This window comes from Erithacus rubecula (assembly GCF_903797595.1).
Source record: "Erithacus rubecula genome assembly, chromosome: 4".
Classification (NCBI taxonomy): domain Eukaryota; kingdom Metazoa; phylum Chordata; class Aves; order Passeriformes; family Muscicapidae; genus Erithacus; species Erithacus rubecula.
Genome location: NC_136686.1, coordinates 22,555,230 through 22,570,326, shown reverse-complemented (window position 1 = coordinate 22,570,326; position 15,097 = coordinate 22,555,230). Strand labels below are relative to the sequence as shown.

The following is a 15,097-nucleotide window of genomic DNA, read 5'->3' as shown; positions in this document are numbered from 1 at the left end:
GGATGAGATTCCTGCTGTGCTTTAGTAAGGGAATACAAAAAACTACTTCTAAGTGGAAGAGGTTTAAGCAGACTGAAAGCACCTTTGTATCTCCATAGACCCAAGCCAGGGCAGCAGCTGTTTCAACTCCCTGGCTGACTGATCCTTGATGGATTAATGTTTATGTGAACTTGTTCACTTCTGTGTAATCAGAATTTCTTCTGCTCTCTTCGAAGTTTTCTAACCTTCCAAAGAAAATAGTCACTAGACTAAGAGACATTATAAACCAAAAAATGACTCACAGATTAGTTTCTGATTCAGTGAACAGTTAAATTCAGAGTTCTTATAAGCGTATTTTTCTCTTGTACATGCCCAGCACAACTTCTCCTACACTCCCTGAATAAGCAATTGATGTGTCATCAGGGAAATTTGTAACTGGCAATCAATCACAGTGACTCCAGAAAAAAAAAAAAGAAAAAAAGAAAGGTGAGTGAACAATTATATGGAATTCAGACACTATTATGTACTTCACTATTTTCAACTTTTTTGAGTTGCATGGGTATTACATTAATGACTTTCAATGTAACAGCAGGGTTTTTTAGAAATTTTCATTGTTCATTTAGCACTGCTCATACAATAAGAGACAAAACAGCTGTCAAAAAACTCTGAAGTCTTCCAATCAAGAAAAGCACTGAATGTGAATCTCTGAAAAAAAAGAATATAATCAGCCAACACTAAGCATTGTATTTTAAGAAAAATCTTTCTACTCCTAAGTAACTACAGTAGCTGGCGAAACTACCTGTCACTTTGATACTACACTATCCTAATGTATTCCCAAAAAATACATTATTGGAGCTAACAGATATGCTTCCCACTGTACCCCTTAACTCCACCTTCAAATATCAAAATATGCCTGCCTTACCAATTTCCATGGTACAAATTGCTTATTATTGACTAAATTTGTTATAGTTCTGGAAAGCATCTTAAAAGGAAGAACCTCAAACGGGAAATGTTTTGTTTGAAACTACCAAACAAAAGAAGCAGAAAGAAAATGAGAGATCTTTCTGTGCAAGTTTTTGAGATGTAAGATGTGATGAAATGTGGGATTTTCAGTTTCAGCTTGCTTCATTAATCTTTCACTCCACTATTTTGTTGTCAGGCAATGCTAACCTCTTCAATCGCACCTGCTGAAATTCTGTGTCCAGCAACATTGATCACATCATCAGCTCGAGACAGGACATACAGATAGCCATCTTCATCCATATAACCAGCATCCATAGTATCATAATATCCCTAAATACAACACAATGAAAAATAAAGTTAGAATACTAGGAATATTCATTAATTTACCATTAAACCCGAAAATTGAAAAACAAAAACCAGACCTGTTTGAAATTATATATGCTTCTGGTGCTTGAAAGATTTAATTCTGTAATATCTGTCACCATTTTTATACCATATTATCCTATGCAGCTCCCTTCCCAGAAATATTTTGTTGTCTTTATTAATATAGAACAGAAAAAAAATAGATAAACCCTGACTTCTTTCCAGCTCTGCTTACTTAGATCCCTGACAGCTTGGAGAAGGATGTTGTCTGGATTTACACAAAGAGCATGGAATTGCTGCAATATAATGACAGCTGTCAAATTGCTCCTAAGGATACTCCTGTTTACTGTATCCAAACATACACTGTCATCATGATGCAACTGCACACTAAAAATAATCTGTGTCACCAATTCACTCATTTACATTTACTGAGCCAAATCTTCCATTTTGAACACTTGTATAGGGCCAATCCACCAATTTCTACAAGGATAGAAGTAGGCCAATTCTTGCATAGTTCAGCTGACACAGAAACATAACTAATGCAGCAAAGAGCCTCCAGATGCACAGTGGAAAAGTGCATTTTGGAGTGATACCAAGTTAGCATGGCTGCATGCCAACACAGGAATGTATCTGAAGATGTGCCACTGTAAGGTTGCAATTTTATATCATAGCTTAAATGACATACTTTTTTGGCCCTGAAGTTTATGGTTTACTTCTTCTGTTTCAAATCTTAAAAAAAAACAAAAGCATAGCCAAGAGCTGAAATTATGAGTGAAAAAGGATTTATATCAAAGACCTCCAATGAAATTATGACAATTTATGATAAACTTTTTCCCAGGTTAAATCAATTTTAATTCAGTTCTAAAGCACTACCAGAAATTTAAATAATTGATTTCATAGTTCTTACTGGAAATTTTTGGAAATACAGCTTCTGAAATGTTTCTTGATTTTCCCAAAGACCTGAGAATGCTCCAGGAGGCAAAGGCAACCTTAAATTGAAGAAAGCAGACGGAAATAGTAAGAAAAATAGATATAACAAATACAACTCATCCTCTCCATTCATACTTTGTTTTCTGATAAATAATAGTCTACACAATCAGAAAACAATTCAGGTTAATAATATGCCTGTAACTGATAAAAAAGGCTATATATTATTGCCATCAAAAATATATAGCTCTGCATAGTATCCAGACTATAACTTTTATATCATATAAGCACCTCAGTAAAATAATATTTGGTTTAGTAAACACTATGTAATGCACTATAAATACGTTAACAGCATTTAGCTTTTAACATCTCTACAGATTAAGTGTCTGTCTGAAATTTGTGTATATATCCTATGATACAGGCAACTGCATTAATACAGGTCTCTCTCTTACACCCACACGCACTAACACATGCATAGAACAGATGAATTATCTGACACACAAATCTTCAGTTTCTGTAAAAAGATAAAAGTCAAAGGACTTCAATCATGAGAATCTGAATAAAAATGTTTTTCTGTTTAAACTATGCATAATACTATTGGAAATACTGGAGAAGTTCTGTGTAAGTATATGATGCAATTCACTAATAGAATTTTCTAAAATAATTGTACTTAAAGCTGAAAAATTCTGGATTGCTTCATAAGTTGAATTTTGAATACATACTAAACACCCCTTCTTCAGTCAATGATAGTGGCATGAGAAAATGCAGGACACTTCACATACATATCTGCCAGAAGAGAAGCTGCAGAAGCCTCAGCTAACAAAGTGCTTCAAAGCTCTAACAGAGTCAAACACAGACTTCTCTAACTGCCTGAGACATATATATTCAGGCATATCAACATAAGTTTTATGAAGATTACTCCTAGTAACAGAGAGAGAATGATCAAACATAGTTATTAAGATAATATCATTAATACACCATACAGATTTTACTAATATATGCCTGCATTTCTAACCAGCAAATATTCAGCCAGAGGTATTTTATTTTCTACTGATAGTATCCCTGTAACACCAGAAGGCAACATCTCTAGCAGTGAAATAGTTCTCTGTTGCACAGTAATTCTGGCATCATTACAAGACTCCTATGATGGTCAGTCACAAGAACAGGTGCCACCAGCTCTGTGACATGGATATTTCTAATATTACATTTACAAAAATAATAGTTATAGTTTTTTATACATATATATATATATATATATATACAGAGAGAGAGAAAAACACACTTCAAAAATAATCCTAGCTACAGTAAAAATAGTACAAACTACATTGATAAGGTCATGTCATCCAATAATGATCTGAAGGCCTGATTTTCTACAATCCTAGTTTTTTCATATTAATTCATGTCAGCTGACATAATAGAATATACTACTATAAATATTACTGGTTTTGCTCTGAGGGTTCTGACTCAACACATCCCATACATCACATTCCTTGAAAGTACAGTAAAGGTATGGCCAGAAATGCCAAGACACTTCCCGTAGTTACCCAGGGTTCAGGAGGACAGGTTGGCTTCTGCCCATCTGGAAGAAACTCACTGCCCTATTTTAAGCCTTTCAAGCTTAGTAAGCATCTCTGTGATATAAAAACATGAGTCATGGCGTGTTTGCCTTGGAAAAAAAGATTAGAAAAACAATATATTTATCCTGGTGTTTGTGTATGCATGTGTTTAAAAGGAAAGAAAAATCTCTTGCTTAGATTCAAGAAAAGCCACCAGAGAATGGCAGTTACTATGGTTGTTGCCTAGTTGCTAATAGTACAGCAATTCATAACAGACTCAGTCATTGCAAATTTTGCACTTTCAATTTATTTGGCAGTCTGAAACATCATGGGAGAGAAAGAACAATTCATACTGATAAAGTCCTTAATTTCCCCCAGCTCTATTCAAGTACTTCACAGTTAGTCACTGAATAGAAAAAATACAAAAAACAATTTTATTGTTGAAATTAGAAAAGCATTTTCCTTTCTGTAATTGTTTAAAAATCGAAACAGAAAAATGTGGAACATATCACCAAAAATATAACCCTCACTTTCACCATTTGGTTTTCTTGTCCTTGTTTGGATTTTTTTCTTTTTTTCCAGATAGGGAGATCAGGGTGTCTCATGTTCTAGTTTGGTAGGGGATTTTTGCTTGTTTGTTGGGGTTTTTTTTAGGAAAATTATATTGATAAACACATCCACAAAGCATATTTTGTGAGTCTGTGGAAACCAGACTGCTAAATTAGCAGCTCTACAGCACATATCATAGCACAATACTGACAACATCTGAAAATGTGCTTCCATCTTTCTGTGAAAGATGACTTGCAGTTAGGACCCCATTCACCCACTAAGAAAAAAAGTGAATGCCCTCTTCCATGTGTCCATCTTTCAGGCACAAAAATTCCAGAGCAATGGGCACATACAATTCTTTGATGACAGCAGACAGAGTTCTTGGCATCATGACTGGGAATTTCTAGGTTCTGTGCAAATACAAATAAATAGAGGTAGAATTCATCTTGCCAGAGTGTAATTATGTGTATTGAAATTTTGTCAGGACGTCAGAATTAAAACGTTCAGAGACAAATATAAGTCCAAACCACTGCTGTCAGTGGGAATGCTGCCATAAATTCCAAAGGGAGCAAAACTGGATCATAATTACATGCAAAGAGCCAGAAGACAGAAAATGAGACTGTCCAAAAATAACAACCTGAAAACAGACATCTCATGTTTTTATCAACCCCTTCATTTGAAAAAAAAACAACCAAACAAAAACAAAAACAAAACAAAACAAAACAAAACAAAAAACAACAACAACAACAACAAAAAAAAACAACCAAAAAAAAAATGCTTTCCTTTCACAAGGGACAGCACCACAGAAGGCCAAGACAGGAGCATGTAGGTTCCTTCATTATCATTTTCACAATAAACAAAGAAGTTGCTTTGCTTGGCTTCCCTTTGGGACATATTTACTGTATATCTGTAGCTAACTGCTACCAGCACAATAACAGCAGTAAATAATTTGTATTCTCCATTTACTCCAGTCCAAGTAAGATTAAAATTGCTGAAGTACAAGAATACAGAACCAGGCCTATTTCTCATTTAAAGGTTGAATATATTTAAAGCAGCATCAGGGAAACCAGGCAAACTGTGTAAATTAATGATTTAAATCATATGGGTTCATTTAACAAAGATTCATTCTGGCTACATTTTACAAAGATAAGCAGGTAATTTCGTTATAAATTGGAGAGACTAAGATGAATGAGTTTGACAGCACCACAAAAAACTCTGAAGTACTTTAGCAGCAACTGTTTTCTGGTACAGAATTTTAAATCACAATCGTTATTTGTTTTTTTAAGCATTGTTTCGCAGTTAATTTATTTTTCATATAACAGTGGTAGACCATTCACAGAGCAGTCTACCTTTATCTTAGCCCAAGAAATCTGAATCCCACATAGCATATCCTTCCAGAATGCTACTTATCAAAATGGTGTAAGATTCTTTGTTAATGGAACCAAGCAATTATAGACAGAGAACTCAAAAGAGAATTTGCACAGAAAAGCAGATTTCTGAAATGAAATAAAAAAATTAATGGAGAGTTACCTTGCTGAAATTTAGAAAAGATATCCTTTTATTTTATGGTAGGCAATGATACTCAGAGGCTATTCAATACAGACAGTCAAAGCAAATATAAGCCACTGTTAAATGAGTTTGGGCTTCTGAATAGAACAAAATAATCTTGACTGGCAGCTGTAATTATTACTCAGCATTTATGTATAGTTGTGTATAAATATCAATCTTACAAAAATCTCTGACTGCAAGTCTGAAAAGCATCTGGAAGCTTTTCAGACTAGGAACAACAACACAGGAGAAAGAGTGGAGAAGTAGAGGACCTTGAATGTTTATCAGTCTGCATTAAGTATTACTTTAGTTAGTAAGGGGTCATAAAAATAGCTGATCTCAGTGTGGATTTTGCTTTAGTGGGAAAAGAGAAAAAGTCATCAAAAACTAGTGAAAGTTCAAATGGTATTTACATGCACTCAGCCAGAGATATGCTAGGAAAAAACATCTTTGGACAAATTGCTCTCACATTGGAACACCTACTTATTGTTTTATCTATAAAACAATTGTTTTATATTATATTATTGTTATATTGTTAAATATATTGTTATATATTATTATATTATTTATATTGTTTTATTTATAAAGGGAAAAGACAAAGCTAATGAACATGTAGAAGGCTGTTAGGAAGATAAAACTTTGCACAGGTTCTATAATTAAACTGACCTTCCATATAACACAGGCTGAAAGATGCCATCTACTAAATCCTGCCTCAACCCCACAACTTGTGGTTAAAACAGACATCTAGGTTAGACCTAAAAATATCAAAGTGAACCATCATACTCCCAAGAATTTATTCCAAAATCTAAATATTTTCACTGCTAAAACAGTGTTTTATTTCTCATCTGAATGCATTTCAGCTTCCAGTTTCCTTATGCTAGATTAAACAACCATCTCTCAGAGATTATTATGTCTCCTGAGTATTTACTGCTATGAGTGTTACATACCATTTGAGATGATGCTGATTCCAGCACTCAGGTCACTCTCATTCATGTTTTCCCCAAAATCCAGTCACTTTTTCAACAGTCTTTTAAAATACAGACATAAGAACCAAGTATAAAACATGAATGGGTGCTCTAACACACATCCACAGACAGTAATGTTGGCTCCTCTTCAGTTTCCCTACTGAGTAACAAGGAATCATACTGCCTGCTTAGTTACACTAGCAGCTACTTTTCATTTGAAGATTCTGTGTATCCAGAAGTTTATCCACTGTAACATAAAAAGCCCATCTGAATGTCACTGTTTTCAGGGGCCCTTCATCTTATAGATCCAGCAAATTTTCACTTTGCCTAGCTGCACAGGCCTTGCTTATAAGAACACATTGATTTGCCTCCTTTTCCTCCTGGGCAGTGGGAGAGCACAGAGAGCTGTGATTTTTCCCATGGGTATATCCCAGTTGGAATGCCCAAATGTTGACTCATCAAGCCTTACAAGATCTTACTTCAGTTTTTTTAATGGGTACTACAGTGTGCTGCAGAAAATTACATCTTTTTCTTTCCCTTAAGCTCTCCTGGTTCGCATTCTATTGAGCATTATAATGATTACAATCCTGGTTTCAGGTTGCTTCCTCCTTCCACACAGATACTGACTTTCTTTGTAACACATTGTAAGAAATATTGAATGAGTAAGCTTTTTTACTGAGCATTTATTTGCTCGCTAAATACTGTACAAATATTGAACATATTACTACAAATAGGAAAACTGTCAATGAGTTGCTTACTTTGAATAACACCTCTTCCACTAGAGGACATTCACTCTAAGGTATTTGCTTTGGAAGTACAGTCATTTTTCTCTGTGCCTAACTTTTAATGTATAATCATAAAAAACTATGAATTTATCATTACTATTTCTTTATAAATACTGACTATTTCAAATGTATCATGGATAAATATTTTTAATGTATTTTAGTTTTTGCACCATTGCACAAAGTTTTGCATGACTGCACTCAATACAATGGACTTGAAACATTCTAACTCTTTTAAAATATTGTGATTTTTTTCCTTCATCAATTCCAAATCCACAAAAAAAAAAAAAAAAAAAAATCCACAACATTAGTAATTTACAGAGCCTCTCACACAGCCACTTTTCTTAAATGCAATTAAGCCAATGCAACTAAAGCATTTCAGAATCACTGTATGATGTAACTACATTGTCTCACCTCCTGCTGAATATGGAACATATTTATGTGATTCCGTGCAGTGAAGACATTAAAGCAAACTTGTAAATACTTACCCTGGAAAACTCCATCATTACGATATAAAATTAACTATACAAACACTAGAAGAAGTGTAACTAGGGTCTGGCAGCAAATTTACTGGCAGTCATTACTCTCTTGGAAGAATAAGCACAAGGCAAATGTAGTCTTGTTGTGGGTGAAAATAAGGAATAATGCTAGCTAATGAGACAGTGCTGATGACTGCTTCAAAAAAATAAATGTAATGAATCTGTTATATTTTCAACATACAAGATGAAAACTAGAATTTGCATGGTATTTCTCTTTGCTAATGTTCCTTATAACAATAGACAACCTAGAAAATTCTTATGGCTAATCAAACTTACATATATATATACATATTTTCAAGTGTGCATTAACTACAGGCAGGTCAGAACAATGCAAGCAGACGTCTGTCACTAAACCAGACTGGTCTTGCTAATGGAAATGGAAGTCACTGCTCTTATAATTTTCACTTCAGAATAAATTCTCAGAATCTTTCATGTCCAATAATTCTAGCTCAGAAAGAAATACATTTAAAAACAATTCATACAAACCCACCCTCATCTGAAGATACCTTTATTTTCCCTTATCCTTCCATCACAAATGTTGTGACACTCCTTTCAAATACTTTATCCTGAAAGACCTGTGAAATCAGAAATATTATTACATTGTCCAGGTAAACTATGTATGTATGGCAGCTTTTATCCAAGAATAATCTGTCTAAAGGGCAGAAATTATGGTTATATGGAAAAAAAAAACCCAAAAACAGAAGAGTATCAGTTGGCAAAAAAGTAAAGAACATACTTAGGGCAGCAATTCAGAGTAATTAGATGTACAAACTACCTTTCTAGAGTATCTCATTCCTGCAGGATGAAATTAAAATTTAAAGCTCTGCTGTAAGAATAGTATTCAATACAGTATTCAAATACTGTATTCAAATACAACCAAGATCAGCAGTTTACCACTTCTGCACAGCTGGCATTGTAAGCAGTGCACGCCTCCTCTCCAAGCAATACTGAAAAGTATTTCTCAATCACCTATGTTACAGGTGAAGCACAACCCTGTGTTTTTTCATATTTTACTGCTGAATATATGACAGAGTAATAGTCAGAACTATCCTGAGTCCCTTGTTTTCTTCCAGCTGTGGGAACATGTTCTGGGCTGACAAACACTGCTAGTAGCAAGGATCGTCCCCATTATTTCAAAGGGTCTCTACATGTTGAAGACTGCTGAAGAGAGAAATGGTTTCTTTGAAGGAGGACATTGTGAAAACTTGCTTTAATCAAAAAATAAACAATACAATAATACAATAAACAATACAATAAACACATACATGATAAAATAGTAGTATCCCTGTGCAATTACTCTTTCTTGAGTGATACATTGCAAAAAAACCCACAAAAACAAAAAATCTCCCCCTTCTCATTATCAATTTATATGATTGCAGCAAAAGTCATGCTGCGCAAGACAAGACAAAACAAAACAAATTAAATATATTAACACATTTTTAATCCCTTTAGAAAACATCTAAATGGGGAGGAAATTAAGGAAGGTAAATTCTGGCTAGAAGAGTTAGATATTAACCCCAAACAGAAGCTTCTAATACGGCAATATCACTCCTGACAGGCACTTAAAAATAGTAAAACTCAAAAATGTACGCACACATATTCCAACAACACCTGTTAGTCTATCTTTCAACTTGTTTGGCAGAGTTCCTAAAGACAGAGTTCATTTCACTCCTCTTTTGGTGGATAAGATTAACTATGTATCCTAAGCCAACTGTGCCACTCCTGCAGGCACTGGAGGGACATGAACACATCTGGAAGGTGATTAACTCCATTCCAGTTGAATAACTAGGCATTAATAATATCATGAATAATAATAACTAATCTGAATATCTAAGCAGCTAGGATCAATTTTTTTACAAAATCCCTTTTCTCTCTCTGTTGATTACAAGTCTATGTTACATTATGGCTTCAGGCACTACAGAGGTGAGAGCTTTGAAAGGCAGTCTTCCACTCTGAGCTGGCTTACTGATACTGTGAACTGAAGTCTATAAAAGGTTGGAGCAATTTTAAGTATTTGTGCTTGGTGATGGAATGAATGCACAGAATACTCAACAGTGGAGTGAATGCACAATTTTATACATGGCATAAGAAAACTATGCCTAAATCTGAGTCTGGTGGCTTGGAGTAGTTAAACCTACACGTCTGTGTCCTGGTGGCTTAGCTGAAGATGCTGAGAATGAGGCAGGGTATGGACCTCATCCTGAAAACACATATCTGCATCACACAGCACAGTAAGTTCACAGTAAGTAAGGTAAGCAGTAAAGACTGAGCTACCAAAACCCTCCAAAAATCTACCACAGAAGAAATGGATGAATACATTTCCTTTGGTGCTTGTATTTGCTTGCAGTTAGAAAGCGTTCAGAGCTGAAGTTACTTTCTGTGACTGAAAAAACAGGTGGTTTCAGCTACCACATTCATCACAAAGCAGGTATCTCTCTCAGAGGAAAAAAAACTGTTTGAGGAAAATGCCATTTGCCTGAAAGCCTGTAAAACATCCAGAATACAGAGCCAGCATGGGCTGTAAAGAGTAGTAGCCTATAAAATGTTACAGAGTAAGGAGAGGTCCTGGTAACAGTGAGAAAGCAGCAGGCAAGATAAATAAAACTGGTTGTTCACAAGGTGATCTAAACACAGGCCTTTTTATTTAAGGAAATGTGCCGAGAAAGGTGTACTTTCAAAAAAAATATTAGAGTCTATCTGTCAGGAGTCTGGTAAATGGTACTAAAAATCACCTACATAATGCAAAGCAGGTGTTTTTTTTGTTTGTTTGTTTGTTTTCTTTTCTGAAGTCCTTTGTATTTTGTCCACTGGTACACTCTTTTATGCAAAGCACACACAGAGACATCTTGCTTTCTTTGCAGAGAACAGAAAATACATGTTCTCCCTCTAAAAGGTGCATCAGCTGGGACTAGGAGATGGTGAAAGAAGACCTAGCATCACACCTGTAAGCCAAAGCATGCCAATCTGCACTGCTGTATTATTTTACTAAACTGAAAGATAAAATAGTAAAGGGAATGATTCAGTATCTTGCTCCTACATCACAAGAGGAAGGCATAAATCTGTGCCAACACTCTGATAATTAAGAAAACGGTAAATTTGCTGTAGTCTAAGAAAAAAACTCAGCAATCCACTCTCATTCACTCACACAATTTCATCTGCAATTTTTTAACATTAATGAACATAAAACATTCTGGGAGTTTTGTACCAGTATCAGAGACAGACAGGCTTTTCAATCCTCATTACTTCAATTATTCTGATTTTTATATAAACTTTAGTCAAAAGACAATCAACCCATGTAGGAAGTTTCTTTTAACTGCAAGACTCTTTCTATAAAAAATTTATTTTTCTTACTTTACCACAATATTTCCCAAAGTCTTTGCCTTCACTGGTTTCTTATTTTCATCCAGAATCATGACTGTAAAAAAATAATATAGGAAGAAAACTGAAGTTTAGTAGTGTATTTTTAGGTGGAGGAAAGTATCTTTATAGATATCAACTTATATCACACTTTAGAATGGCTATACACCAAGCAACAAAAGGAATTAAGTAATTTGAGAGTGCCAAACTGGATAATCTCATGACTTTATTAACATTCAGCCTTAAGCACAAAAAGTCTTAAATAGTATTAGTGCTTTGAAAGCAGAAATAGCACAAAGTCCCAAAAGGGAAAAACACAGAAGTAAAAAGTAAAAGAAGCTTTTATACTAAAAAATCTAAACTTCCACATAGCAAAAGACCATTAAGATACATGACCAATATAAATAAAAAATATGTGGGTAACATGAGCAAGAAATAACAACCAAGATGACTGAAGTCTAACCCAGTTCACGTAAGAAACAGCAGTAAACAAGCATATCTGGTTTTCAAAGGTTCTCAGGAGCCTCAGAAAAATACCCTTCAGCTAACAAGGTTCATTGTAGTCTAGCATGAAGAGATCAAGTAACTCTTGAACTACCCAAATCTGCACAGCAGGGTAATGCTCATAGTACAGGACAGAATCCAGACTTCCTAAATGAAGCCTTTTCCCTGCACGCCACTGCTCTACTAACTTCAGTGAAAGCACCATATCTGGATTCTGAGATTTCTGAGGAAATCATCTGAAACAGCCTCTTTTGTGCAGTTATCTGGGAAATAAAGCTAATACAACTATCCATTCCATCTCAAGGTGTGAGCATAAGAAAGGAATGACAGATACCAGCTTGGCCTATAGCAATGAAATTACATAAGGTGAAGCAACTAAATGATAGCAAAACTGGGAGGGAAAATTTTGAGACAGGGCTGGTAAGTATTACATGCTTTTTGAAGTCTGCCCAAGCAATGAAAGCAATGTTCAGCTGTGTCTAAATCTCTACAAATAATCTTACATTCTGTATTACAAAGTTGCAGAGGAAATGGGGAAAAGTGGATGATAGACTTCTGACAAAAGCTCTGCTAAAACTTACGTGAGTAATATCATATCCTATCTCTTCAAAGAACACCAACATCTGTAATTTACTACTTGTGGCTGAAGCTATTCCTTCGAAGATGATGGTAATTTCAAAGTAACTGAAGAGTCCGCTGGAAGCAATGGCTCAGCACACAGACACAAGCAAGTACACAAGGCCAGTTTTACAAAGAACCACTTATGTAGCTGTCAGTGTTTTCTCTCCTATTTTTATGATACTAAGTAAAATCTAATCAGTTTACTGTAACTGTTACATCAAGGTAGCAATCCCAGTATTTAGTCTTCTCCTTGCAAGCTGCGTATTTCAATGTAGAAAAAATTGGGGAAGTGAGATACTATGGGGCTCACTGAATTACTGAAGAACTGACTTGTCTCTTCAAAATGCTTCAGCCCGAAAACACACTGAAATTATCTTCAAAGATTCATGTAGATCAAGGGAAAAGCGCAATATAATATCTGATTTAAGGCAACAGACCTAGAAATTAATGCAGTATTTTGACTCACTTTCAAATGCAATTTGTGTCACTGTACTTTGATTGCATAACTTTTATTCCCTTTGTTCTTAAAAATCAGCAACAAATCAGTTTCTTTTTAGCAATATGTAAAAGGAAATCATTTATATGTGTTTAAAAAAAATAGATCTTGCAACTTTTTCTTTATATTGCAGCACAGCTTTACCAGCCATTAAGAGCTGCATGTATAAATTACAACCACAGTATCTTCTAACTGGCATTTCCTCTAATAAATATAGCAACAGCAGGAAAACAACATCCACCAGAAGTGGATGACAGCAAGACAGGAGCCAATATAGAGTAATTTCCAAAAATTACAATTACATTCTTTCCCTCTCTCCTACCTATCAGGACTCTGGAGAAACTTCACAGATTTGTTTTAATGTTTTGGGGTTTTTTTGTTTTAAACTACTGCTCATCTTCATGCCATAACTGTAAATGCCAAAACCAAGAGCTGCTAAAAATATTCGGGATGTTTTTTAATGCTCACCACCACTTGCATGTATCATCAGAAAATAACAGCTTAGATTTTTCTGACCAATGATGTGAGAACTTTTCCTGAAGACCACTTGACCTTCAACATAATTATTTTTCAGATTTCAAATACTTCTTGAAAACTGTGTTAAAATCAGGGTTCCCAGGTATTAAAATACTTCTGCATTCTGAATCCTGTAGCTGCACCCCTACATGCAAATAACCTTCCAGACAATGAGTGCTCATCCTTTTCGTGCTAGTCCATAGCCTACCATTTCTCCTGGCTGGAAATAAAAACTGCTCCACAAGTACTGAAAGACAGTTTGCCTAGTAGTTCTCTCAAGTTGTGTAGAAGTGCTGAAGTGCATGAAGAAGTATAGAGTAATGTGTCAAAGTATGTGCTAGCCTTTTCATACAGTAAAGGCAGAAGAAGTTGCTCAATTTTCTTGAAGATAACTCTGAATTTTTATTCACAATCACATTCCACAATACACAAGAAATTTGGAAGGAGGAAAATACCTTAATAAGACTGTAATTTTCTTTTGCTACAAGATATGACAATTAAGGAGCACTTACTTAGGAATATAAGCAATTTCCTAGTAACATTTTTAACACAGCCTTACCATTATATCCTGGCACTGGTTTCCCTGCCTGTCCGGGTGGAGGTGTGGTCGAGTTTCCCAAACCAATGCAGGAAGCTGTAATTGCAGAACCGGATTCTATCAAGAGAACACACATATCATCAGTTAAGGCTGGTTCTAGTTCAATTCAGTATTTACTAGTTCTAAGTTTTTTGATGCTCAGCACATCAAAATTAAAAAGAAAAAAAAAATTCCTTAACAAACAATGGAAGATTTAGAATTCACAGAATCATAGAATATGCTGAGTTGGAAGTGACTTCCAGATACTGTTAAAGTCCAACTCCTGGTCCCGCACAGGACACCCCAGGAATCACACCATGTGCCTGAGCATTGTCCAAACATTTACTGAATTCTGTCAGGCTTGGTGCTGTCACCACTACCCTGGGGAGGCTGTTCCAGTGGCCAACCACTATCTGGGTGAAGAGCTTTCTCCCAATATCCAATCTAAACCTCCCTTGGCTTAGTTTCATGCCATTCCCTTGAATCCTGTCACTAGTCATGAGAGTGAAGAGATCAATACCTGCCCCTCCATTTCCCCTTGTGAGGAAATTGAAGGCCACAGTGACATCTCACCTCAGGTTCCTCCAGGTTCTCCTCATATAGCTGCTCCTCTTACAGCTTCCCCTCAAGGCCCTTCACCATCTTTGCAGCCCCTTTTGGGACACTTTCCTATAGCTTTATCTTTTTTATATTGTGGCACCCAAAACTGCCCCCAGCACTGGAGGTGAAGCTGCCCCAGCTTAGAGCAGAGCAGGACAATCCCCTCCCTTGCCTGGCTGTGCCTGATGCACCCAAGGACAGGGTTGGTCCTCCTGGCTCCAGGGCACTGCTGACCCATGTTCAACTTGCCATTCA

At 35.6% G+C, this 15,097-nt stretch overlaps 1 protein-coding gene across 3 annotated transcripts in view; it reads right to left on the bottom strand.

The window, feature by feature from the left end:
- The window catches only part of ACSS3 (acyl-CoA synthetase short chain family member 3), a 64,701-nt gene that overhangs the window by 4,055 nt on the left and 45,549 nt on the right, over positions 1–15,097 (bottom strand). For 2 of the 3 annotated variants that reach the window (XM_079304837.1, XM_079304839.1), the window contains 4 exons: positions 14,225–14,320; positions 11,523–11,586; positions 2,213–2,294; positions 1,150–1,272 (listed from right to left, as the gene is read on the bottom strand). In XM_079304837.1, coding sequence (XP_079160963.1) covers positions 1,150–1,272; positions 2,213–2,294; positions 11,523–11,586; positions 14,225–14,320 — 365 coding nt within the window. The remainder of the gene's footprint in view (positions 1–1,149; positions 1,273–2,212; positions 2,295–11,522; positions 11,587–14,224; positions 14,321–15,097) is intronic. The other variant, XM_079304838.1, reaches the window with a different exon arrangement.